Raw genomic sequence first — 27,869 nt, 5'->3', positions numbered from 1 at the left:
ATAAATATGCACATTATCGAACAAAACATACATGTATTGTGTAACATGATGTCCCATGCATGTCATCTGATGAAGATCATCAAAGGTTAGTGTTTAATTTTATCTTTAGTGCTGCTTTTTGTGACTCCTATCTTTGGCTGTGTTTTTTTGACTTGGTTATGACTTAACATAATCATATGTTGTGCTTTCCCTGTAAAGCATTTTTTAAATTGGACACAATGGGTAGATTAACAAGATGTTTATCTGTCATTTGCTGTATTGGACTTGTTAATGTGTGAAAGTTACATATTTCTAAAAAATATTTTTCAATATTGCGCGCTGCCTTTTCACTGGAATGTAGATCGAGGGGTTCCGCTAGCAGAACGCCTGCCCTAGAAAGGATATCTTGAAAATTTGACTGCTGACATGAAAAACATGTCAGAAAAAATGATTTTTTTAGCTCGCGGACTCGCTCAGAGGTTGAGGATTCCGTTAGTTAAGGTAGAGCCCCCCCCTTCCCCATGCACTCCTTAGATAGTCGACCGTTAGGGTCAGGGCTGGTCAGGGAGGCCACGATTCCTCTGGAGATGATTACACAGTGGGATCATAAAGAACGGATTAGCCTGTTCCTTATCGATTCACCTGCATTTCCGGTGGTTCTGGAGATTCCCTGGCTGGCTATTCACAATCCTAAACTTTTGTGGAGACAGGGAGCTCTCCAGGGGTGGTCTGATGAGTGTTCAGGCAGGTGTTTAGGAGTTTCCATCGGTGCGACAACGGTGGAGAGTTCAGACCAGGTTTCCACCGTGCGCATTCCTGCTGAGTATGCCGATTTGGCTATCGGCTTCAGTAAGAAGAAGGTGACCCTATTACCACCCCATCGACAGGGCGATTGCGTGATAAACCTCCAGGTAAACGCTGCACTCCCTAGGAGTCACGTGTATCCGTTGTCCCAGGAGGAGACGTTGGCTATGGAGACATATGTCATGGAGGCTCTGGGACAGGGGTACATTCGGCCCTCCATGTCACCCGTCTCCTCAAGTTTCTTTTTTGTGAAGAAAAAGGAGGGCCATTTAAAGTCCTGAGGACAATAAACGAGGTGTGTTATCGATTGTTACTCCCTTCGTATTATCGTATTAACCCCTCGTTTCATGTGTCTCTCCTCAGACCGGTGGTAGCTGGTCCCATGCAGGAAAATGAGGTTCCGGAGGTCCCTCCGCCCCCTCTGGACATCGAAGGGTCCCTGGCGTACACGATACAGTCCATTCTGGACTCCAGACGCCGGGTGAGGGGCCTGCAGTACCTCGTGGACTGGGAGGGGTACGGGCTGGAGGAGAGGTGCTGGGTCCCGTTGGGGGATATATTGGATCCCACTATACTAAGGGAGTTCCATCGCCTCCATCCGGATCGCCCTGCGCCTCACCCCCTGGGTCGTCCCCGAGACCGGTGTCGGCGCGCTGCGGGAGCCGTGCGTCAGGGGGGGTACTGTCACGAATACCACCGAAGGTGGCTCCCCTTCCTGCTCGGGTGGCACTCGGCGGTCGTCGTCGCCGGTCTATTAGCTGCCACCGATCTCTTTTTCCTTTTCGTTTGTTTTTGTCTAATTGTTTTCACCTGTTCCGTGTTGGGGTTTTGGGATGGGTGTTATTTAAGTTAGTTTGGCCTGCTGGTGTTAGTGCAGGCTTGTTGGTTGTTTCGTTTGCTGATGTATCGTGTTTTGTTTTGTTTTTCGCTGTCCAGTGTGTGTATCTAGGTTTTGGCTAGGTTTAGCGCCAGTGTTTTGGGCATTCACCCATGTTTTGGACCTGTTACGTTTTGAAGGACATTAATAAAGTGTTTTCCGTTCATTTCGCTCTCTGCATCTGACTCCTCACTCATTTCACTCACCCTCCGTTACAATTTGCTGCATACTGCAGTTATACTGCACTCTAACTGCAGTTATACTGCATTCTGATTGTAATCTTTTTCCATAAGTGAAATCTACTCAAATATAGTTTGAGTAGATTTTCACTTTAATACTAAAAGTGTTACTTCATATTTTCTAGATCCCTATTCATTGGTAGATGCAAGTTACCCAGTCTCTCGACTTAGTGCATCAGTGCTTTTACAGTTGTATTGTGTTTTGTGTCTATGTGTCTTTCTTTCTGTTGTTTTCCTCACTGGCCAACATTGGGTTTGTGCTCTGTGCCTGGCCTCCCTCACACAGGCAGCGGGTGAGAAGCACGGTTAGAGGCTGATGGTAGCTCCAGCCTTCAGCCATCCACCATGCTGATTCAGTTCATTACAGTTTTGTGAAGAAAACATTAGAATGGAGTTAGCTGAGGTCACTAGGGTTTGTTGTTATGGTCGTGGTGCTAGCTAGCGCCATAGCGGCTGTGGTCTGCCAAAGGTAAGTGGGATGCCGTAATGCGCCCAATCTCACTATGAAGTCTCATTACCAAGTTAGCAAAGGACTTTACAGCAGGGGTGCAGCAAACTAACAAAGTCATAAAAAATATGTGAGCTGTATAGTGTTTCATATTGTTTGGGATGTCAAATTAAAGTCAGTGATACTGGGGAATATCATGTGTTGAGGAGAGCGCTCCGGAGGCCTCATTAGTTGCTGTAATTTAGTCAGTTGCTTGGTTCAATGACCATCTTTAAGTGAACACAGGCTGAAAGTATAATTCAAACAATGTTTGCACAGTCTCCTTGGTGGGAGTAGTAGGTTTTCAGTACCCCAAGCACGTACAACAATAACCATTTGATTGAATTAAGCCCATACACACAAGGAACTACAAGGAAGTTACGTCGAAAACCCATGGAAGCTAGAGAATATTATGGTCTGGGCAGAGAGCTCTTGAGGTTTATTTAGTAGCTGGGTTTTTTTCAGTAGCTTGGTTTAATGTCTGGGATTCGTCTAAGGGAGCACAGAATCAGAGGAGGCTAAATCAGGGATATAAGTGCCTGTTAATTGGCCGAAGAGACGCTTGAGAGGTTAAAGGCCCAGCGCAGTTAAAATTATATTTTCTATGTGTTTTATAATATATATCATATTGTACAACATTTGATGAAACTATCACTGTAAAAGTGTGATATTGTTTTCTCAATGTTATTTCCTGATAATTGCTGGTTGAAAATACAATCTACACAGGACTTTCTAATCAGCAGATTTGCATGGGCGGTAGTTTCGGCTTTCCATGTAGGAAATCAACATGTGGTAAAACAGGTAATAGACCAATAACAAATAGAGTTCCAAACCTCTCTGACAATAACAGTTTTTAATTTTCCCCTCCTACTCAGACCACTCCCAGACAGTCCTTGCGAAATTCTTGCTTGAGAAATAGTTTTTAGCTAAAAAGCTATTTTTGTCCATTTTAATGTCAGTTTATTACAGTAAGGTATTTACTTAATTGTTACACAAAAATTATTTGATATTGATACAAAGACAGCTACATCGAGTTTTTAATGTTCAGGATCAAGTGAAACAGGGATGTGGAACCCATGTGATTTTAATATCAAGAAATCTAATCATAGAGTCATGTGACTGAGGGCTTGTCCTATTTCCATGGTTACAGGATATACATGAGGATGATGCATGACTCATCTGTGTCATACTGTCTCAAATCAATTCAAACTGTATTTGAAGTGAACTCAAACACCAATCAATATTACAGTGAACTAGACAATAAAATTCATTAAAATGAAGTATTGAAAACAGATTGGCAACAATAGAACATGGCAGGTCACATGTGGCATGGAAACCTAGCGCTCTGCTCCACAGGTGAGATGATGCACCGACTGGGCCAGTCATTAGGCAACCTGGCCACAACTGTTGCCAAGGGGCCTTGTGCCATGACAAGGTGCAGACAGCCTCACAGAGACTAGTAACACTGTCAAAATGGACGCCAAGTCTGCACTCACTTAACCGCTGTGCCTGAAGGCGGAATGTTCCCCTTCTGAAGGCTGCATTAGCTCATTTTATAGATGTTACAGTAACTACTTTCTTTCTTTCTGCCCAGCCACTGTATTTACACATAATCAGCTGTCCCGGGAGAGGGAAGAGAGGGAAGAGGGGGGGATTGTGTCTGTCTTTTTGTCTAGTTTGTCTATACAGCATTTTCTCTTTCTCACACATCTAGAGAGAGAAAGACAGAGAGGTGAGGGAAGCTGAGATAGAGGTCCTATTTACACAACATGAAGTGAGTGAAGTGAGTCCAAACCTATTAAGAATATTAAGCTCTCACTAGTATGAAATGTTTAATGGACTTGTGTTTTTCAGCATTATCACTGTTGACAGGTCATCATACACGTTGAGGTTAAGTCTGTGTTTGAAACATCACACATGTACACACAATCTAGAGAAATCCAAAATTGGAAATGAACAACGTTGCCTGCCACATTTCTATAATACAATGTACAGTGTTATATATGGCCTGGTTTGAATGTATCCCTGTCAGAGTAACAGGTCAACTATTCCCACAGAGCCTTTGTATGGGGCTTTGTATCGTATGCCTTGCCACTCTACCCAAATCAGCTATGCAGCCATGGCTGAGGGTTGGGGACGACACACAATTCACCTCCCATTTCACAGACGGCAGCCACAGCAAAGGTCCATGTTTAGTGGATTGGGGCGGTACGGGAAATATTATTATGATACATCCAAGGGCGTCTAAAGATAGGGGTTCTGAGGAATATAGGTACAACATAGCAGACAGACACACACACTACGGAGTGTGCCAAACGAGAACGTCCACCATGTAGTGTGAATTGTTCCATAAGAGGCTAATAGAACAGGCAGTACTGTTCTGTTACAGCCTTGCTCTGTCTCATGGAGACACAGTGGGAGCACGATATGAACAGCCTGAACCATTCCAATCAAGATGCACGATGCACACTTCCTTCCTTACTCCCCATTTGACAGACCATTTGACAACGATTCGTGATAGCCCAATTTAATGTACTGTAGTCACACGGTGTACAATTCCATTCAACTGAAAATCAAATCAAATCAAATTTATTTATATAGCCCTTCGTACATCAGCTGATATCTCAAAGTGCTGTACAGAAACCCAGCCTAAAACCCCAAACAGCAAGCAATGCAGGTGTAGAAGCACGGTGGCTAGGAAAAACTCCCTAGAAAGGTCAAAACCTAGGAAGAAACCTAGAGAGGAACCAGGCTATGTGGGGTGGCCAGTCCTTTTCTGGCTGTGCCGGGTGGAGATTATAACAGAATATGGCCAAGATGTTCAAATGTTCATAAATGACCAGCATGGTCAAATAATAAGAATCACAGGCAGAACAGCTGAAACTGGAGCAGCAGCACAGCCAGGTGGACTGGGGACAGCAAGGAGTCATCATGTCAGGTAGTCCTGAGGCATGGTCCTAGAGCTCAGGTCCTCCGAGAGAGAGAAATAAAGAGAGAAAGAGAGAATTAGAGGGAGCATACTTAAATTCACACAGAACACCGGATAGGACAGGAGAAGTACTCCAGATATAACAAACTGACCCTAGCCCCCCGACACATAAACTACTGAGAATGGACACTTTCCGTCTGGCCCGGCCAAACATTCCAACCAGGAGCCACAAGGTCTCTGACACACACCACTGCCTGCTCTGGTCCTTCGGTGCTCGTCAGTTGGGTGGTTCTTCCTGGTCAGTTCACATGGTCAGTGTAAACACTTGACCTTACTCATCAGTCTCACACCACCCGCTATGCACAGACATCAGTTCATTGTCTGTTCCACGTTGGTTCAGCGCGATTTCACTGAAATGACGTGGAAACAACATTGATTCAACCAGTGTGTCCCCGGTGGGCAGGCACTAATACATGCTCTCTGCTGTACACAAAAATGTTGTTTACTTTCTTTTCCCTGATCCTTGTTTTGATCTAGATTCCCAGAGGAACCTTGACCGTGTCTGTGTATTTTGAAGGCCTGTACTGGAAAACATCCAGAGGCAATGGAGCAGACAGACGGTTCACACTCAACAGTTGTTTTTGGTTTGCCATAGCAACAAAGTTTCCATGTTGTCGGTGTACCAAGCCAAATCAAATCAAATCAAATCAAGCCTGTGCCATTACTATGGAAAATTGGTCAGATGTATGGAAGGGTGGGACTGTGCATGTGTGGAGGGTGGAAGTATTGTGGGCGTGTCCATGCATGCGTGTGCGTCTACAGAGAAGTGAGAAAATTGAATTGAATCAAACTGTTCATTTAAAATGTATAATGACGGGAATACCACCCAAACAGACCATTAACAGAAACCCCAAGACGTTACAGCAGAGACTTCATTTCTTGTTTCAGTTTAAAGTGTCTTTATTCTGGACTTTTACAGCAAATCTCCAGTCCTGAGCTCACCACAGCTTTGTTTTGTTATTGGTTTATATTGGTAAAAGTTCCTGTGAGTCTATGTAGGCAACGGGCAATGATCTCACCCTGTTGGTGGTGACACGCACAGTCAGTGGTATCTGTGTGGGTGAGGAACTGTTGGCAGGAAGGAACCTCGGTTTCACTGAAACAGTTAACGAGCCTTAACACACTGAACAAACAGAACTAAAACAAAAAGAGGAGGATCAGCCTCGTTGTGCTGGATGTTAGGACAGGGGGTGTCCCAACATAGTGTGTGTGTGTGTGTGTGTGTGTGCGTGTGTGTGTGTGTGTGTGTGTGTGTGTGTGTGTGTGTGTGTGTGTGTGTGTGTGTGTGTGTGTGTGTGTGTGTGTGTGTGTGTGTGTGTGTGTGTGTGTGCGTGTGTGTGTGTGCGTGTGTGTGTGTGTGTGTGTGTGTGTGTGTGTGTGTGTGTGTGTGTGTGTGTGTGTGTGTGTGTGTGTGTGTGTGTGTGTGTGTGTTTTTTTCCACTTGCTTTAATTTAGGATCTTGTTTCAGGGTGAGTTAGGCTCTAGAGACACCTTCACAATAAGAGTCGGGGTGGTGTCCCTGTAGCCTCATATTGCCAAACTGATTACCGCTGCGCAGAATGTAAGCTTGTGAGACTTCCAGATGGTTGTACGAGGTTAGTATCCCCGTGTAGTGGCCAACTATCAGAGGAAGGTTTACAGTATGCCTCAGTGCATTGCAACGGGCTATGGTTGCATAGAAAGACATCATTCTTATCATTTACCTATGTTCAACGGCTTTATTGTTCACTATGGAATAGATGTGTGTTGTCTTCCATTTCCCAGCCTCAATCAAACATTTCATCACAATAACACAAAGTATACATTATCTAGCATGTACATCAGTATCGCTCTAGTTTTACCTTCTGCATCTCCTTGATTCTCATGGACGAGAAGAAGAAAAAAGCTAATTACCACCGCTCATTCCTCAGCCTGAGCCTCTAGCACCAGAGTTCCCTCTTGTGGCCAATAGTGGGACATCATGAACTGTTGCTTGTCTCAGTGTGTGAGCCAAGGTCCTGACCACAATGCAAGCTGTAGCCACGCCAGGACCAGCATGGTACTTCCAGTGTAGTCAGTCAGTTTAACACTCGCCTGTAGACAGCCAGGATTGGTACACCCAAAACCACTAGGGTCTGGTAACTTGCGTCAATTTGCCCATGGTGGTGCACTAGCAAGATGTGTGTACACTATCTATAATGAGGCATTTGAGACAGTTCTGCATTACTGAATCCCTCTTAACAACCTTTGGGTTTTGAAGGACCTTGGCTAAGCAAATGCCCGCTGTACTTATTCACTCTGTTAATTATGGGCAATGAGTCTCTATAGACTCATTCTGGCCACAGAGCTGTTTTCTGACATGCTGACCAGTATGATATGAATCTTATGTAGACAAATGCTGGTAGGAGGCTTCAGTGTCTCGTTGTCAGACCTAGAGGGAATGAACATTTCCCAAATGAGTCCATAGATGTCAATGTAGACCATTTATACAATTTATTTAATTTTATTGGACACTTGAAATATATAGGGGTATCTGGGGAGTTGGAGAAGACAGAGCAAAACAGTTATTTTGATATTCAATTTCAACTAAATTCAGTTGTTGGAGACATCTTTGGTACTTCTCCGCCAAGGCAATATTACTGTGTGGATATTGAATGTGTAATGTGTAATGGTGGTCACTTGTGAAATCGGAAGAGTGTATATCCTATGTTGGGGTAGGTATTGGACTTCTTTGCTGGGAGGGGACTGGTTAGGTGTCTGCTGTAGCTCATAGCTGAGACAGCAAAGCACTGCTCTGATCATCATCAACCCACAAGGAGTGAGCACATCATTATACTCTCCCCTGAGAGAGAGAGAGAGAGAGAGAGAGAGAGAGAGAGAGAGAGAGAGAGAGAGAGGGGGGGGGGGGGGGTGAGAGAGAGAGAGAGAGAGAGAGAGACTTCAATTCTGCTCTGATTCAACCATGTTCAGTGATATATATGGAATTATATGCAATTAGGTTTATGACAATGGATGAGACTAAACCATGTATGACTGGAACTATTTCTAACTGTGGAAGTCAGATAGGAGGAAGATCGAGTTGATGAAAATCCATTGCAACATTGATTAATAAACCACGCTTCACCTTTTCAGAAATCATAAAGGTCAACAGGTCAAAACAAGATAATGCTGAGACACGTAGCAGTTCTTTGCCTAAATTAAAGTGTGTTAGAAAGGCAAGTCATTATCAGTAGAAATGTTCATTGTTATTTATGAGGATGAGTTATCAGTAGTCAGAATTAATGTGCTATTTAAACAAAGGCTGGGAGAGGAGATGAATGTTGGTTCTGTCTGCTACTACTACCATCCTCTAGGGGGCACCATAACCTCAGAGTCTGCAAGGAGCTACACAAGGAAGGCAGGAATCTGAAGGGGCTTCCTCTCCTCTCAGTCATCTCTGCAGAACTTAGATGCCAGGGGTGGATGTAATATAAGTTTGTAAGGTATTTGCTTTCAACCTGTCCATTTCTCTTGCATGAAGGTTGGAAGAGTGTCCACACACATAGCTTTCTATGTGCTTGACTTCTTCCAATGTTGCAATGTTGCAATCTACTGTATATTGATTTTCAATGTGCCAGCTAAGAGCAAGATATCCTCTCCTGAGTAGGGGCAGTGGACTGGAGCAATATTTGTGTGTGTGTGTGTGTGTGTGTGTGTGTGTGTGTGTGTGTGTGTGTGTGTGTGTGTGTGTGTGTGTGTGTGTGTGTGTGTGTGCGCGTGTGCCCTACCACCACTACCCACCACACTAAATAATTCAATTGGTGCTCCTTTGTTGTTATTTTTGGTGACCATTTTCACTTAAACTGTGTAATGTATGCAATGACAGCCAACAACAGTGATACAAGCCAGTCCCAGGGGACACAAATCTATCAGTGGTGATAGACTATCCACCACTTTAGAGCTCACAGGCACAAGTAAAACAGGGGGAGGAAAAGAACGCACCCAACACCAAGGCCATGGAGATGCATGCTTTGGCAATGTCGAGGTCGTAAATTATCTGGCCTCCCATTTCATAGCAGACATGGAATGAAATACAGTCAATTATATCAGGCGCTGGTGTTGTGCATCCTCTTAGGCTCAAATAGATGGCTCCACTCTTTCATGTAGCCCTTTGTCATTGAAGTAGGATTTTTAAAAACAGGACTGGATGATTAATGCATAGCACAGTTCATTAAAATGGAAAGAGATTTTGAGACAAGAATATGAGCTTACTCCCAGTTTGGGAGAAAAAAAATATTTTCAATATTTTTCAAGTTTAGGTGCACTGTGCCAAGCATAAACAATAAACTCAAACAATGAATTTATATATTTGTCCAAGCAAGCACTCTGGCTGCACTACATGGGCTGAACGCTAATTTAAGATCAAGCCCTAAACATGTAAAAGTTCTTGAAAGCACTTCTCTCAGAACGTAGGGTGTGTAGAGGAAAATAGTAGAATCAAATGCCGTGTGGGGGTCAGCATTCAAAAAGAGATTTAAAGGTGTATTTCTTCTCATGAGAGTCATGACAAAAGCACCAAAAAACAAGAATGATTAAAGCATGAGGCATTGAAAAACGTTTGAATATCTTTTTGGAGTTTGAATCCCCCATACAGCATAGCTTTAAGCATAGCATGACATGAATGTATGATTTACACAGATATTCCAGTCACAGGCAATTGAGCATGGACCCCAAGTTAAGAAGTGGCCCTACGGCATGTGTCTGGTTACATGTGGACCATTTGATCAGCCATGTCTGATCCAGTCCTCCATGGTTGTTTGGGTCCCTGCCTAGCTGGTTTGCATGCCTTACTGCCCCTGTGACCAGCATGTTTAACCCTCCCCCACCAAGGCGCTGTCAACAACCATGTCCCAGTACACAAGGGGGTCAACAGGTCAAGGGTGAGTCTTGTGTCCAGGCCCCTGTCCCTTTAGCCCCTCCCCCAGTTCTGTTGTTGCAGTATAGCCAGGGGTCAATCCAGTGACTAGGAACACAGTGGGGCAGAGGTGGAGTTCCATTACTTTTAGAATATTGCCACAACCTTGCGGACCAACCGAGGTGAATAAATCAACACTAGGTGCCGAAACAGAAGCTTGTTCAGCTTCATCCTTTATTTTTATAAACAAACATGTCGAAGAGATTTTTAGTCACTCATGGTGGAAAATGGGAAAAGGCCTACAAGTGTTATTTTTAATTAAAAAAGGCATGTGTTTTGCATTAAATAATGGAAATCGTATACACACTGCAAGGCAAGTGAATATAAAACTATCCTTTAAAAATCTGAATGTAACTTACGAGTGTAGCCAGTTGGATAGCAGAGAGAGCGAGTATGAGACATGAGCTTGGTGAACCAGTAAAAAAAGAGGCAATATAAAACTGCCAGAACCCAGGGTCCAGTGGTAAACCCCAGTAAAGACTGAACACATCGCTCACAGCACAGTTATCCTGGCAGAGGGAGGTGTGGGGGATAGAGAGAGAGAGGAGGGAGAGGATAGGATTAGTGAATCTGGAAGGCTTAGCAGATGAGTCTTTGCTCTAGAGAGATGTGATTTTCCCTTTAAAAAGAGCAAGGCCTTTGGAGGCAGGATATGCACAGCTGGACAAACGTCCCCAGTTAGAGACACAGCTAAGTTCTGTCTGGTCTATGCTCATATGCCTCACAGTGCACATTTTTAATTAGAGGTTGGTTGACTTGGTTTGAAAGATCTGGGTTAGTTGGGTTGGCAGAGGAGGGTTGGAGTGTACATGTGTATGTATATGTATGTGTGTGTGTGTGTGTGAGTGTGTGCGCTGTGTGTGTGTGTGTGTAAGAGCGGTTACGAAGGGGTATGTTAGCCACAGCCCCCTGTAAAACCAATGTGATGTGATGAGAACAAGCATTTCAGGCTGGCAAGCACGTGCCCATTAAACTCAGGCCTTTTATTGCTCTCGTTTAGCAGAGTAAATCTTCCTATGAAACATGACGAGCCTACCGTTTGAGCCCCAACTCTAATCCTAACCGACCATGTGACCTATATAAGAGACCCGGACACGATCATAACCCATGGTGCATTTCACCAGAACAATACATTTGATTCTGTGGCTGAGTTTACTAACAACAATCAGATGCAGTTAAGCTCCTCTTTAGCCAATTGAACCCCTGTAAAAGTCTAAGCCCTTAGATCTCAATATCTACTAAGCTAACAGGAATTGTTTTAGTTTTAAGATGGTCACAAACTGTATAATTTGGCCATTTGATTTTAGTATACCTGTAGGTATAACATCTTGTTTTAAGAAAATATTTTTTGGGCATTTACTGCTATAGCCCATAGAAACACATTAAATAACACGTTTGTACATGGCAAAACACAGTCCAAAAATAAATCATAAAGGTTTTGAAGTGTCTGCCATGTTTTTACCATTTTTCCAGCATGGTACTGGGTTACCTTCAGACAACTCCTCTGAAGCTTGTGTTCATGAGAGTCTCCTCTTTCAATATTATTGACATATTAGTTTTTAGGTCACAGAGTTCAGGTTTAACATATGATTTCTTGAAGATTTCCTTGTCCAGATCTTCTCGTGTAGAAAAAGGAAGTTTTCACAAGCCCCAGGTTATGGAATAGGCACAAACTTTATATCGGTGAAAAGAGGGGATTGAGCTGCAGCCACTAGGCCAACAAGAAAGGGTAAGTCTCCAGTATAAACATACAGGGAGCTATTTAATATAAAAAAATGGCATCACCGTGTGACGCACGTGTGCGTCAATGGACTTTACTTAAAGGCAGGGCTTCCCACAATGCACTAAGCAGGCCAGAGTCAACAAGCCAGTTCATGTTTTTCAATTGTTGAATTATTTAATAGGGGATTTGGTGTGGCAGGTCAGTGGGTGCAACCTGGGAGATTGGACACTGCTTCCTTAATGTAGTTGCTAGACAGTGCACCAGTCTTCCACCCTCCCTCACCTAGTGTAGCATAGCTCTGTATCCCAGTGCTCCTCCGTTTCTGTAAAAGAACAGTGAGGGAGGATCGGACAGCAGAGAACAACCTTTCTCTCTCACTGTGTATATTTTCTTTCTCTCTCCCCTTTTGCCCTTTTATCTCCTTTCACCAGATGAAGATGAGTAAAGTACAGTACGTCAAATGGGCCAGTATTTCCTCCCAGTCTTTCCTTCATGGCTGTCAGAGAAATAACCCAGGGTGAGTAAGTAGAAGAGTAGAGGAAAGGGGGCCATGGTGCCATGCCAAGACTGAGCTGCATTAATCATCTCTGAAAACCATGGGCCCACTTATCGGCCACCACCAAGGGGGGCTCAGGAGATTGTCAAATGCAAGCTAATAAATTCGTATTGGATATTAAAAAAGTCAGAGCTTTGGGGAGGCTGTGTAGTAGTGTGCGGTGCTGTGAAGGTCCCAGGCCAGCAGCGGATTTCCAGCCTCGGCTTTATCTGCCGCTCGCTTCAGCAAAGGCTGGGTTTTATGCTTCATATACCTACTGGGCCAAGCCTGTGTTTAGACGGCAGAGGAGGAGAAAGGGCTCTCGCCTTTTATGGTGCATCGAGTTTGAATGGAAAATTGGCAAATAAGACCCATGCATGTGAGCTATTTTGTTGAGAGAGAAACACGGCGTTCAAAGCAACTGTGTGATCCTCAGCCAAGATTAAAAGCATATCCTCTGTACCTTTCTGAAGTGAAGCAAGACGTGGCAGTACAGCACATCACCTGTCAGGCAGCCAGCACAATGTGGCGCATACATGTATCAAATAAAACTGTTTACAATGTCTGCCCTGTGTAATAAATGCATTATTCAAATGTTCAGTGGTGGGGAGTTGACACAGTAGTGACATCCTGTCATCTTTCCTCTCAGCGTCACCCAAAAAAACACAACAAAAGCTCCGCAGTGCCTTCAGAAAGTATTCATACCCCTTGATTTACTCCACATTTTGTTTTGTTATGGCCTGAATTCAAAATTCCTTAAATAGTGTTTTTTTCCTAACCCATCTAATCACAATAATACCCCATAATGACAAAGTGAAAACATGTTTGTAGAAATATTTGCAAATTTATTGAAAATAAAATAAATAAATATCTTATTTACACAAGTATTCACACCCTTGAGTCAATGCTTTATAGAAGCACCTTTGGCAGTGATATTAGCTGTGAGTCGTTCTGGGTAAGTCTGTAAGTGCTTTCCACACCTGGATTGTGCCATATTTGCATATTATCCATTATTTTTTTTTAAGCTCTGTCAAATTGGTTGTTGATCATTGCTAGACAACTATTTTCAGGTCTTGCCATAGATTTTCAAGTAGATTTAAGTCAAAACTCTATCTCGGCCACTCAGGAACATTCACTGTCTTCTTGATAAGCAACTCCAGTGTGGATTTGGACTTGTGTTTTAGGTGAGTGTCCTGCTGAAAGGTGATCTCCCAGTGTCTGGTGGAAAGCAGACTGAACCAACTCTTCCTCTAGCATTTTGCCTCTGCTCAGTTTCATTCCGTTTATTTTTTATCCTGACAAACTCCCATACCCATAACATGATGCAGCCACCACAATGCTTGAAAATATTGAGAGTGTTGTATTGGATTTGCCCCAAACATAACACTTTGTATTCAGGACAAAAAGTGAACTGCTTTATCATATATTTTGCAGTATTACTTTAGTGCTTTGTTTAAAAACAGGATGCATGTTTTGGAATATTTTTATTCTGTACCAGCTTCCTTCTTTTCACTCTGTCAATTAGGTTAGCATTGTGGAGGAACTACAATGTTGTTGATCCATCCTCAGTTTCGTGTATGACCGCAGTTAAACTGTTTTAAAGTCACCATTGGCTTCATGGTGAAATCTCTGAGTGGTTTCCTTCCTCTCTGGCAACTGTGTTAGGAAGGATGCCTGTATCTTTGTAGTGATTGGGTGTATTGATTCACAACAAAATGTGGAAAAAGTCAAGGGATGTTAATACTTTCTGAAGGCACTGTACATGTCACTTTAATAATTCAGTCTGTGTAGCTGTTTGAGTGTATTTAAAGATGCATCCATGTCTCTACTGCCAGTAAGTTTGCTCCAGCCTAAATTATTTTATCATTCTCCATTGAAGAAACAGAACCACTAAAGGAAGCAGGGACGGATGCTAACAGTCTGATTCCCAGAATGCATGGCAGATAGAAACACCTTGGAGAGAGTCTTTATATGTTTATATGTCACCATTAAAGTACTTAGTCCATCAAACTATGACATGACCCATCCCCCCATCTGGCTAACATGTTCTAATCTTACTCTGTCCATTATCCTATCTCACATGTATGCAGTCGCACAGACAATCGCGCAGCATGTCATCTCTTGTCTGCATATCCCATGTAGAGTAATGTGTCAGGTAAAATAGTTCCTTTCTTCATGCTCTTAATCAATTTTTTTTGTCTTACTGTATCTGCATAATTTCTCTCAAACACAAAGCCTACACTTAAATTCCTCCTTCTCATGCACACACAGACACTCACACTTAAACTAGAGGTATCATCACACCAGATACCAGCAGACCGAGCATTGAATTCCTTCCAGAGGATATGAACCCAGCATGTCCCCAACGCCCAGTGAAATGATGGCAGTTCTCAGTGTTAATGGAAGGCCTGTCCATATATTTTTCAGCCTTGCAACCAGACTCCTGGGTCATATCAGGGGGAGCACGAGTTATGGCTCAGCATGGGCTAACATTAAACAGGAAATGACAGCAGCCTGGTTGGTGTGCTTTCTCCAGTTCTTGTTTGTTTGTCTCCCTCCCTCAGGCAGGCAGACACCACAGAGAACCTGAGCTCTCACAGCTGTGGTGTGGCTAGACAGGCGGGCAGGCCAGGCAGGGTGTACTGTGTCTCGGGATTCACGCTGCGAACGGAATGATAGAAAGCATGGTCTCTCTTGTCGCCACAGCAGCCACCACCAAGGGAGGTGATTGGAGGAGAGTGGCCGGGGCCGGTGTTATACAACACTCTTGGGGTTTGCCGTTTTTTTTACGAGGAAGACTGTAGTCTTATGAGGAAAGAATGAAGAAAGAATGCAGTAGGGAGGCAGGGGCTCTGGGATACTGTGAACCTGGAGATAACACATGGCAGGAAATGGATAGGCTTGATATCCTAACACGCAGGCCCGCACTTGTGCTTCTGGGAGAAAGGGACACCGCACACTGCTGCGGAGTGGAGCAGGGCCAGTCAACACAATAGGGTCAAACCAGACTCTTAAAAGCCTGCACAGCGCACACCCACTAGACGGAATGCCAATACTGCAGTTTAAACCGTCTTCATTTCCTATGTCTGAGCCTAGCCTTGTTGTCACTGATATGCCAGGGCTGGAGAGGTGAAAGTTATACGGGGCAACTAGCTGTCTGGCCCACACATCCTGTCCTCTCAGTATAACAGAGAGACAATCTCATCTCCATGTTAAAGTGGCCTCATTCTTATGACAGAAGGCCATTTCAGAACACTGTTGTTCATGAACCTCTGGCTATTTTAGTCTTAGTAATTGAGCATTCAGTCTGGAGCTGCGTTATTCTGGATTCAGGAAATGTGGAATGTCAGCATGCTACTGTAAAAATGACCCAATTAATCTGATTAAGAATTTCAATACAGAGTTGACTGGCTGTGAGGGTCAGGGGCATCAGTTGGGTAAGGCACCCTAGCTCAAGACCAAAAATAAAGTAGTCTCTTAAAAAAAAAAAAGGAAATCACTCCAATCCTGATTAAAATGCAACAGCTGTTTAGCATACTAGAGGCTGGCTTTAGGACCATGTGGAGCATTGCTTGGAGAGCAGCTGCCAGCCTGCACGCCATTTGTCTCACTTTTAGAAAGCAGAGAGCAGAGACTGTGCCAGTTTCCTTTGCCGGTCAGCCATTTAGGCAGTGCACAGATTACTTTGAATTTGATGTCAGCATTTGAACCCTGCCCTGTAGGCCTTGTTGTAATCTGATATCCAGGGGTTAATTACATTGGGAGTTGGGAGGTGGAGGAGCCCTCCTTGTTGGTGACCATTTGACACCAAAAGCTATTTTATTACTATTAAAATATTGGTTTTCATAGCTGTGTGCCTAATTGATATTTCAAGTAATTCGCCCAGAAAGCTCGTGCAATTTTAGTTTCATGTATCGGTATGAAAATAAACAACTTCTCCTGTTTTTGGCTTCAAAGTCTATAACAATTGTAGTCTATAAGAAATGTGCATTGTCATGCAGTGACAGAATGATAATTGAGATAAGGCAAATAATTAATGATTGCTTAAAAAGGGCAAACTTTTTTTTCCTTCTTGCTGTAAGCCTACATCATCATCATCCTCTACCTGCATCCCTACCTGTAGCCTACCTGCCTCTGATAATGAATTCCCACCTCTCACTCAGTCTTGCTTGTCCATCTTCCTGAATTAAAATGAGATATTCTAACAGATCAATCTGCCTGGTAAAACATCATTAAACATTGCTAAGTTATTTAGCTATAGTGTGGATGTTTTTGTTTGTTGCATATAATGAGCACCCAGATGCAGTGGAGGCAACACAATAAGACAGCGACAAGCTAAAAATGTGCACAAGCCACCTCCTGGTTTGCTACTATGATACAATTAATATTCTCAGAGCAGCCTTGAGATATACAAAATGTTTCAACATTCTCCCAGCTGCCTCGTTCATTGATACAAATGTTCAATATTCTCAGAGCCACCTTGTTGATACAATGTGTCAATATTTCGCAGAATGTTTCCCTTCCCTGGCAAATAATGCAGACAGGCAATGCAAAAATAAGCAGGAAGCGCACAGGACCATTTTGATTTGAAGCACACGAGACAATGACACTGTCATAGTACAGTTTATGAGCCGTTCCACAAGAGCATCAGACACCTTTTTCCATGTGGAATGCAAATTTACAATTGATCCTACCATTTCTAAAGATCTGCGTGCCAGTTATGATTTTCATATACGCATTGTAGGCTACCTAACTGTGACCAGAAAATATAAAACTGCCCACAAAATAAATAATTCTATACCTGACTACAAGACAGAGGCGCTGTCCATTCAGCACCACGCCACGGAGCTCCACTATGACTACCAGTATGTAGGCACTGTTCATTCAGCGGTGCTGAATCACGGGTGAGGCGTTAGCTCCCTTTAAAAAGGCATGTGTAGGTTTTCCTGTTTTATTTTGTGATTTTCATCATTCTCTGGTTGAGTTTGTCTCATGCATCCCTGTCAATTGTAGGCCTAAGTAAGTCCTCTGATGTGTGCATTTTATTTCAAAGCATGTGTCGTATTTATCTGACATACTGTAGTTTTCATTCGCAGTCAGCTGTTTTATGCACGGGTTACTTTCACATTAATGTCGGCATTTGAAGTCGGCCTTGTTGTGACAAAATAGTGTGTATTATGCATCTATTTCATTTTCTGGACACTGGACAAAGTCAGCCTAAATATTTTGGTTTCATTTTGTTAATAAGACACTCCAAGACTGGACTTGTCCAGAGCAGATTGTGGATAAAACATTGTTTTATCTTTTATCTGTAAAATACTAAAGACATGTATGCCTAAGTTAAATGTATTTGGGGCATATTTTTCCAAACAAAATGTTATCAAAAAAAAAAAAATTAACAACATATCAACAACTCCCTCTGGGCAAGTCTGGAGAATATATGTAAGGGTAACCACCCACTATTTGGTGAATGCAGATGCTTCTGACGCGTGCAAAGCTGTCATGAAGGCAAAGGGTGGCTACTTTGAAGAATATCAAATATATTCTGGTTTGTTTAACACTTTTTTGGTTACCACATGATTCCATACGTGTTATGTCATAGTTTTGATGTGTTCACTATTATTCTACAATGTAGAAAATAGTAAAATAAGGAAAAACCCTTGAATGAGTGGGTGTGTCCAAACTTTTGACTGGTACTGTAGATGAAAACTCTCTTGATAAATAGTGTGGTCCAGCTGTTATTGACAAATAGACACAGGCCACCACCCCTTGTCTTACCGGAGGTAGCTGTTCTGTCTTGCCAATACACGGAAAACCCAGGCAACTGTATGTTATCCATGTCGTCGATCAGCCAGCAAGGCACCCGGATCTGTGTCCCGTCTATCGATGAATCCTCTTCATGCGAATGACGGGGATTTGGGCCTTGTCCGGTAGCAGCAGTAAATCCTTTGCGTCCGAATCATTAAAGAAAAAAATCGTTGTCCAGTTTGAGATGAGTAATCACTGTTCTGATATCCAGAAGATCTTTTTGGTCAAAAGAGACGGTGGCAGAAACATTGGCAACAAAATAAGTTACAAACAACGTGAAAAAATACACAAAATAGCACAATTGGTTAGGAGCCCATAATACGGCAGCCATCCCCTCCGGGGTCATTCTACCTGTTAGGCCTAGTTAGCTAGGTAACATTAGCTATGTTACCTCAGTTTTACTTATGAAACGCTCATATTTGATACAGAAATTCTACATTTTTATGAAACATTTCATATGACAAAAACATATTAATGGACATACAGTGCCTTGCGAAAGTATTCGGCCCCCTTGAACTTTGCGACCTTTTGCCACATTTCAGGCTTCAAACATAAAGATATAAAACTGTATTTTTTTGTGAAGAATCAACAACAAGTGGGACACAATCATGAAGTGGAACGACATTTATTGGATATTTCAAACTGTTTTAACAAATCAAAAACTGAAAAATTGGGCGTGCAAAATTATTCAGCCCCCTTAAGTTAATACTTTGTAGCGCCACCTTTTGCTGCGATTACAGCTGTAAGTCGCTTGGGGTATGTCTCTATCAGTTTTGCACATCGAGAGACCGAAAATTTTTCCCATTCCTCCTTGAAAAACAGCTCGAGCTCAGTGAGGTTGGATGGAGAGCATTTGTGAACAGCAGTTTTCAGTTCTTTCCACAGATTCTCGATTGGATTCAGGTCTGGACTTTGACTTGGCCATTCTAACACCTGGATATGTTTATTTTTGAACCATTCCATTGTAGATTTTGCTTTATGTTTTGGATCATTGTCTTGTTGGAAGACAAATCTCCGTCCCAGTCTCAGGTCTTTTGCAGACTCCATCAGGTTTTCTTCCAGAATAGTCCTGTATTTGGCTCCATCCATCTTCCGATCAATTTTAACCATCTTCCCTGTCCCTGCTGAAGAAAAGCAGGCCCAAACCATGATGCTGCCACCACCATGTTTGACAGTGGGGATGGTGTGGTCAGGGTGATGGGCTGTGTTGCTTTTACGCCAAACATAACGTTTTGCATTGTTGCCAAAAAGTTCAATTTTGGTTTCATCTGACCAGAGCACCTTCTTCCACATGTTTGGTGTGTCTCCCAGGTGGCTTGTGGCAAACTTTAAACGACACTTTTTATGGATATCTTTAAGAAATGGCTTTCTTCTTGCCACTCTTCCATAAAGGCCAGATTTGTGCAATATACGACTGATTGTTGTCCTATGGACAGAGTCTCCCACCTCAGCTGTAGATCTCTGCAGTTCATCCAGAGTGATCATGGGCCTCTTGGCTGCATCTCTGATCAGTCTTCTCCTTGTATGAGCTGAAAGTTTAGAGGGACGGCCAGGTCTTGGTAGATTTGCAGTGGTCTGATACTCCTTCCATTTCAATATTATCGCTTGCACAGTGCTCCTTGGGATGTTTAAAGCTTGGGAAATCTTTTTGTATCCAAATCCGGCTTTAAACTTCTTCACAACAGTATCTCGGACCTGCCTGGTGTGTTCCTTGTTCTTCATGATGCTCTCTGCGCTTTTAACGGACCTCTGAGACTATCACAGTGCAGGTGCATTTATACGGAGACTTGATTACACACAGTTGGATTGTATTTATCATCATTAGTCATTTAGGTCAACATTGGATCATTCAGAGATCCTCACTGAACTTCTGGAGAGAGTTTGCTGCACTGAAAGTAAAGGGGCTGAATAATTTTGCACGCACAATTTTTCAGTTTTTGATTTGTTAAAAAAGTTTGAAATATCCAATAAATGTCGTTCCACTTCATGATTGTGTCCCACTTGTTGTTGATTCTTCACAAAAAAATACAGTTTTATATCTTTATGTTTGAAGCCTGAAATGTGGCAAAAGGTCGCAAAGTTCAAGGGGGCCGAATACTTTCGCAAGGCACTGTATATAGTAAAATAAAGCAGCGTTGAAATGTGCCTTTAAACCTAATATTGTGGTAATAATTTAAACAATTCCATATAGCTTAGTGGGGATAAAGGCTGGGGTCAATTGTGTTATTTTTTGCTGTTCTCCAAATTCTTTGCTGTTCTCCAAATAGTTTTTAAATTGTGTACAAATGCAGTAAATGAGCTTCAACTTCTACACACCCTACTTTGCCATACCTTAGGTTTAGCTGAACTGACACCACTGATATTGGTACAGTATGTTAGAGGATTGTTCATTTCAGCAATAGCCCATGGATTCTAAAAATAAAGCATCGTGGGAACAGGCTCAAAGAGTAGAAATAAATCAAGTTCTTTTCGTTGTGTGGCCCTGTTAATCCTAATTAAGTATGGGAGATAGGCCTGCGCTTCAGTGTTATCCCAGACAAGTAAATTCTTATCCACTCAAATGAGCTGCATTCAGCAGAAGAACTAATCATGCAGACGTAATGAAAATCGTACATGAACCGTATAACCCACAGTCATTGATAAATGATGGAATTAAGTGCAGTAATTATTTAAAATGACTTTAAGAGACTGCACACAGAAGTCAATGTTTATGTAATTATTTGAGTGTAATGAGTAGCCAAGGCCTAATACCAATCCACAATGTTGCAAAGCCATATTAGGAAAAAACTGTCTGAGAAGTTAGAGCATGGAGCTTTTGGGGCTTGGGGCATGGGGCTTTGGGCGACAGGGTAGATTAGTGGTTAGAGCGTTGGACTAGTAACCGGAAGGTTGCAAGTTCAAACCCCCTGCCCCTGAACAAGCAGTTAACCCACTGTTCCTAGGTCATCATTGAAAATATGATTTTTTTCTTAACTGACTTGCCTAGTTAAATAAATAAAAATTGAGGTCACAGCAAAGACAGAACAGTTTGGGTCGTATTCATAAATGAACTAAGGGGGAGCATAGATGTTACATGATGTTTTAGTTTAGGTTATTTAAGTGGACTCGGTGGAGTCCACAACAAGGCCGACTTTCAAGAGCACTCTCTTTCTCAATCATAAACTCTTAGAGAAAAGGGTTATTTTGGGTCTTATATAGAACCTTTTGGTTCTTTGGATGAGATTAAAGAACCCTTAACTAAAAAATGTTCGACATACACTGAGTACACAAAACATTAAAAACATCTGCTCTTTCCATGACATAGACTGACCAGTTGACTCCAGGTGAAATTTATGATCACTTATTGATGTCACTTGTTAAATCCACTTCAATCAGTGTAGACGAGGGGGGAGGAGACAGGTAAAATTAGGATTTTTAAGCCTGGAGACAATTGAGACGTGGATTGTGTGTGTGTGCCATTCAGAGGGTCAATGGTCAAGACAAAAGATTTCAGTGCTTTTGAACAGGGTATAGTAGTAGGTGCCAGGCTCACCAGTTTGTGTGAAGAACGGCAACATTGCTGGGTTTTTCATGCTCAACAGTTTCCCATGTGTATAAAGAATGATCCACCCCCCAAAGGAAATCCATCCATTTGATTGTGGAACTGTGGAAATCATTGGAATCAACATGGGCCAGCATCCCTGTGGAACACTTTTGACACCTTGTAGAGTCCGTGCCCTGATGAATTGAGGCTGTTCTAAGGGCAAAAGTGGGAAATTGAGGGCAACTCAATATTAGGAAGGTGTTCCTAATGTTTGGTATACTCAGTGTATATACCCAGTGAAGGCAAAGAACCTTTAGGGTTCTATCCCTAATCCAGAGGTAACCATCCAGCCAGGACGGGTTGTGCAGGCTCTACGCTCGAGACCTCCAGTGCCCCTCCACGGCCCAGTGTATCCGGTGCTACTCCAACAACCAAGCCTCCAGTATGTCTCCCCAGCCTGGTGAGCCCTGTGCCTGATCCCAGAACCAGGCCTCCTGTATGCCTACCCCGCCTGGTGAGTCCGGTGCCTGCTCCAAGAACTAAGCCTCCAGTATTTCTCCCCAGCCTGGTGAGTCCTGTGCCTTCTCCCAGAACCAGAACCACGAAGCCTCCAGTGATGATCCATGGCACGAAGCCTCCAGTGATGATCTATGGCATGAAGCCTCCGGTGATGATCCATGGCACGAAGCCTCCAGTGATGATTCATGGCATGAAGCCTCCAATGATGATTCATGGCACGAAGCCTCCAGTGATGATCCATGGCACAAAGCCTCCAGTGATGATCTATGGCATGAAGCCTCCGGTGATGATCCATGGCACGAAGCCTCCAGTGATGATTCATGGCACGAAGCCTCCAATAATGATTCATGGCAAGAATTCTCCAGTGATGATCCATGGCACAAAGCCTCCAGTGATGATTCATGGCACGAAGCCTCCAGCATTGATCCGCGGTCCGGAGCCTGCAGCGACGGTCTCCAGTCCGGATCCTGCAGCGACGGTCTCTAGTCCGGGGCCTCCAGCGACGGTCCCCACTCCGGGGCCTGCGGCGAGGGTCCCCGGTCCGGGACCTGCGGAGAAGGTCCCCAGTCCAGGGTCGGCGACGAGAGTCCCCGCACCAGAGACGCCAGGCCAGGACCAAGCCAAGCCTCTCATAAGAAACTAGCTCCCTGGTATACAGAAAATACCCGAGCTCTGAAGCAAGCTTCCAGAAAATTGGAACGAAAATGGCGCCACACCAAACTGGAAGTCTTCCGACTAGCTTGGAAAGACAGTACCGTGCAGTATCGAAGAGCCCATGGTGCTGTCAATCATCCTATTTTTCCAACTTAATTGAGGAAAATAAGAACAATCCAAAATGTATTTTTTATACTGTCGCAAAGCTAACTAAAAAGCAGCATTCCCCAATTGAGGATGGCTTTCACGTCAGCAGTAATAAATTCATGAACTTCTTTGAGGAAAAGATCATGATTATTAGAAAGCAAATTACGGACTCCTCTTTAAATCTGCGTATTCCTTCAAAGCTCAGTTGTCCTGAGTCTGCACAACTCTGCCAGGACCTAGGATCAAGAGAGACACTCAAGTGTTTTAGTACTATATCTCTTGACACAATGATGAAAATAATCATGGCCTCTAAACCTTCAAGCTGCATACTGGACCCTATTCCAACTAAACTACTGAAAGAGCTGCTTCCTGTGCTTGGCCCTCCTATGTTGAACATAATAAACGGCTCTCTATCCACCGGATGTGTACCAAACTCACTAAAAGTGGCAGTAGTAAAGCCTCTCTTGAAAAAGCCAAACCATGACTCAGAAAATATCAAAACTATCGGCCTATATCGAATCTTCCATTCCTCTCAACATTTTTAGAAAAGGCCTTTGTGCAGCAACTCACTGCCTTCCTGAAGACAACCAATGTATACGAAATGCTTCAGTCTGGTTTTAGACCCCATCATAGCACTGAGACAGCACTTGTGAAGGTGGTAAATTACCTTTTAATGGCATAAAACCGAGGCTCTGCATCAGTCCTCGTGCTCCTAGACCTTAGTGCTGCTTTTGGAAACCCAAATGGGTCTACACGGACAAGTTCTGGCCTGGTTTAGATCTTATCTGTCGGAAAGATATCAGTTTGTCTCTATGAATGGTTTGTCTTCTGACAAATCAACTGTAAATTTCGGTGTTCATCAAGGTCACGTTTTAGGACCATTATTGTTTTCACTATATATTTTGCCTCTTGGGGATGTCATTCGAAAACATAATGTTCACTTTCACTGCTATGCGGATGACACACAGCTGTACATTTCAATGAAACATGGTGAAGCCCCAAAATTGCACAATGCCCTTTCCCACCTGGACAAAAGGAACACCTAAGCGAGAATGCTATTCATTGAATACAGCTCAGCGTTCATAACCATACTGACGAACATATCAAGACTGTTTTAAGGACTGCTTTTTTCCATCTGAAAATCTGAAATTTTCTGGCCAAAGATGATGCAGAAAAATGTATCCATGCTTTTGTCACTTCTAGGTTAGACTACTGCAATGCTCTACTTTCCAGCTATCCTTATAAAGCACTAAATAAACTTCAGTTAGTGCTAAATACGGCTGCTAGAATCCTGACTAGAACCAAAACATTTGATCATATTACTCCAGTGCTAGCCTCCCTACACTGGCTTCCTGTCAAGGCAAGGGCTGATTTCAAGGTTTTACTGCTAACCTACAAAGCTTATTTGGTCCTGCGTTACATACCTACACGTACGCTACGGTCACAAGACGCAGGCCTCCTAATTGTCCCTAGAACTTCTAAGCAAACAGCTGGAGGCAGGGCTTTCTACTATAGAGCTCCATTTTTATGGAATGGTCTGCCTACCCATGTGAGAGACGCAAACTTGGTCTCAACCTTTAAGTCTTTACTGAAGACTCATCTCTTCAGTGGGTCATATGATTGAGTGTAGTCTGGCCCAGGAGTGTGAAGGTGAACGGAAAGGCTCTGGAGCAACGAACCTCCCTTGCTGTCTCTGCCTGGCCGGTTCACCCCTTTTCCACTGGGATTCTCTGCCTCTAACCCTATTACAGGGGCTGGGTCACTGGCTTACTGGTGCTCTTTTATGCCGTCCTTAGGATAGGTGCGTCACTTGAGTGGGTTGAGTCACTGATGTGATCTTCTTGTCTGGGTTGGCGCCCCCCCCCCCCCCCCCCCCCCTTGGGTTGTGCCGTGGCGGAGATCTTTGTGGGCTATACTCGGCCTTGTCTCAGGATGGTAAATTGGTGGTTGAAGATATCCCTCTAGTGGTGTGGGGACTGTGCTTTGGCAAAGTGGGTGGGGTATATCTTGCCTGTTTGGCCCTGTCCGGGAGTATCATCGGATGGGGCAACAGTGTCTCCTGACCCCTCCTGTCTCAGCCTACAGTATTTATGCTGCAGTAGTTTTTGTGTCGGGGAGCTAGGGTCAGTTTGTCATATCTGAAGTTTTTCTCCTGTCTTATCCGCTGTCCTGTGTGAATTTAAGTATGCTCTCTCTAATTCTCTCTTTCTCTCTTTCTTTCACTCTCTCGAAGGACCTGAGCCCTAGGACCATGCCTCAGGACTCCCTGACATGATGACTCCTTGCTGTCCCCAGTCCACCGTGCTGCTGCTCCAGTTTCAACTGTTCTGCCTGCGGCTATGGAATCCTGACCTGTTCACCGGACGTGCTACCTGTCCCAGACCTATTATTTGACCATGCTGGTCATTTATGAACATTTGAACATCTTGGCCATGTTCTGTTATAATCTCCACCCGGCACAGCCAGAAGAGGACTGGCCAACCCTCATAGCCTGGTTCCTCTCTAGGTTTCTTCCTAGGTTTTGGCCTTTCTAGGGAGTTTTTCCTAGCCAACGTGCTTCAACACCTGCATTGCTTGCTGTTTGGGGTTTTAGGCTGGGTTTCTGTACAGCACTTTGAGATATCAGCTGATGTAAGAAGGGCTATATAAATAAATTTGATATGATGTCAGTTCGGTTGTCATCTGAGACATTCTCCTCAATGACAGGATGACATAAAGTCTACAGTAGAAAATCTACACATCAGAGTTATCGGATTCACATGGAAATGTTGTTCAATTTAAATGTTTGAATATAAAATTATTGGTGGAGAGATGAAATGCAATTTTAGCTTCCAAAGAGATTTGGGTTTTCAATCAGTGGCCCGCCCCTGTGAAGAGACATGGGTTATAAAACTTGTCAGACACACCCTTCTCGCTCCACTATATAAAGCCTTGATGAAAATGTAACCTCCTGTTCTAAGTATGTGAGGTCTGCAGCCTCTGCGTTAAAAGGACTATCATGTCAACTACAGAACTAAGCCAACCTCACCGTGAGCTTTGGTTACGAATGGTATGAACTTTGAACTCTTATTCACTACAGAAGTGATACCTCCTAGCCGTTGAGTTAGCAACAGCAGCTGCAAATGCGGGCTAGGAAAGAACCGACAGAGTATCCCGTCTACCACACAACGACGTTACTACAACGTATCCAATTGACAACCAGAGACATTCTTCAAAGGACAAAGGACTCGGTTTGGCAACACGGCCTCCATCTACCACCAACCTACCGAAGCGCAGCTCAGAGTAAATATTTATTGCATTTTCCTTTTCAAATGGGCGGTAATTTAGAATGCATAAGATACTGATATTTACAATAGCACAGCTTCTCCCTTTGTCCCTCAGTCTTCCCGCTCTTTCACTCAAACCCAGCCCCTTTTATTTTGTGTAACCAGCTGTCATACATGTTCCGCCCGCTAGGGACGTTTTCCTTTATGACGTCATTTGTAATCAAGGTATGATTCATTCTTTGTATATGTAATTCTGTGTGATTAGTTAGGTATCTAGTAAATAAATAATGAAACCCAATTTTGTATTGCTGATTCAACTTGTTAGCCAGGGTTTGTGAAGATAACCAAGAATTTACATTTTCAGATGAGACTGAATTAAGGTGACGATTAATATTGACTGCTATTGATGTAAAATATTACTAAGTCTTTAAGAGTTTATTCGGAAGATAACAGCTCTATAAATATTATTTTGTGGTGCCCCGACTCTCTAGTTAATTACATTTACATGATTAGCTCAATCAGGTAATATTAATTACGGAGAAAGGATTTTACAGAATAGCATGTCATATCACTTAATCCGGCATAGCCAAAGACACGACATCAGGGTGTGGTGTGGGGTGGGCATTCTATGTTTTATATTTCTGTGTGTTTGGCCGAGTGTAGTTCCCAATCAGAGGTAGCTGTCTATTGTTGTCTCTGCTTGGGAATCATACTTAGGCAGCCTGTTTTGCCACCTTGGTTGTGGGTAGTTGACTTTGTTAGTGGCCTGTATAGCCCTAGTAAGCTTCACGGTCGTTTTTGTTGTTTCTTGTTTTTGTTGGCGACATTCATAATAAAAAGAAATGTAAGCTTACCACGCTGCACCTTGGTCCGGTCATTTCTTTGATGACGTTCGTGAAATTTGTTGCCAAGGTCTGTGTGGCAAACAGCCAGGTTCTTACAAATTTGTGCTGTTGCAAGCTAAATGTTAGCTAGAAGCAAGAGGAAATAATGTGTTTAATTAAAGCATACACTCTTAGATAAAAAAAAAGGGGTTCTATATAGAACCTTTTGATCCATTCATAAGGTAACTACCATTTTGATTCAGAAACCAACTTCCATTCCAGAATGACCATGCAGAGGATGATGGTTGAACCAACTTGCAAGTAGCCTAGGGACAGATAGAAATTTACTGGGGAGGGGTGATCCAAAATAGCCATACAAGTACTCAACTGGCAGCTTCATTAAATAGTACCCGCAAAACACCAGTCTCAACGTCAACAGTGAAGAGGTGACTCCGGATGCTTGCCTTCTAGAAAGAGTTCCTCTGTCCAGTCACTATGTTCTTTTGCCCATCTTAATCATATATTTTTATTAGTCAGTCTGAGATAGGTCTTTTCTTTGCAA

At 43.1% G+C, this 27,869-nt stretch overlaps 1 protein-coding gene across 1 annotated transcript; it reads left to right on the top strand.

Moving 5' to 3' along the window:
- The first annotated feature begins 804 nt into the window (after window positions 1-804).
- On the top strand, window positions 805-23,059 carry LOC149985489 (uncharacterized). The gene is made up of 5 exons (XM_090184340.1): window positions 805-839; window positions 1,147-1,264; window positions 12,463-12,548; window positions 15,131-15,205; window positions 22,234-23,059. Exons 1-5 carry the CDS (start codon window positions 805-807, stop codon window positions 23,057-23,059), a joined length of 1,140 nt encoding a protein of 379 aa, XP_090040466.1.
- The last annotated feature ends 4,810 nt before the right edge of the window (window positions 23,060-27,869 follow it).

This window comes from Oncorhynchus mykiss, chromosome 1 (genome assembly GCF_057628025.1).
Source record: "Oncorhynchus mykiss isolate SJ-2025 chromosome 1, ASM5762802v1, whole genome shotgun sequence".
Taxonomy (NCBI): domain Eukaryota; kingdom Metazoa; phylum Chordata; class Actinopteri; order Salmoniformes; family Salmonidae; genus Oncorhynchus; species Oncorhynchus mykiss.
Note: the sequence above shows the minus strand (reverse complement) of the source record. Positions and strands in the feature narration are given on the sequence as shown.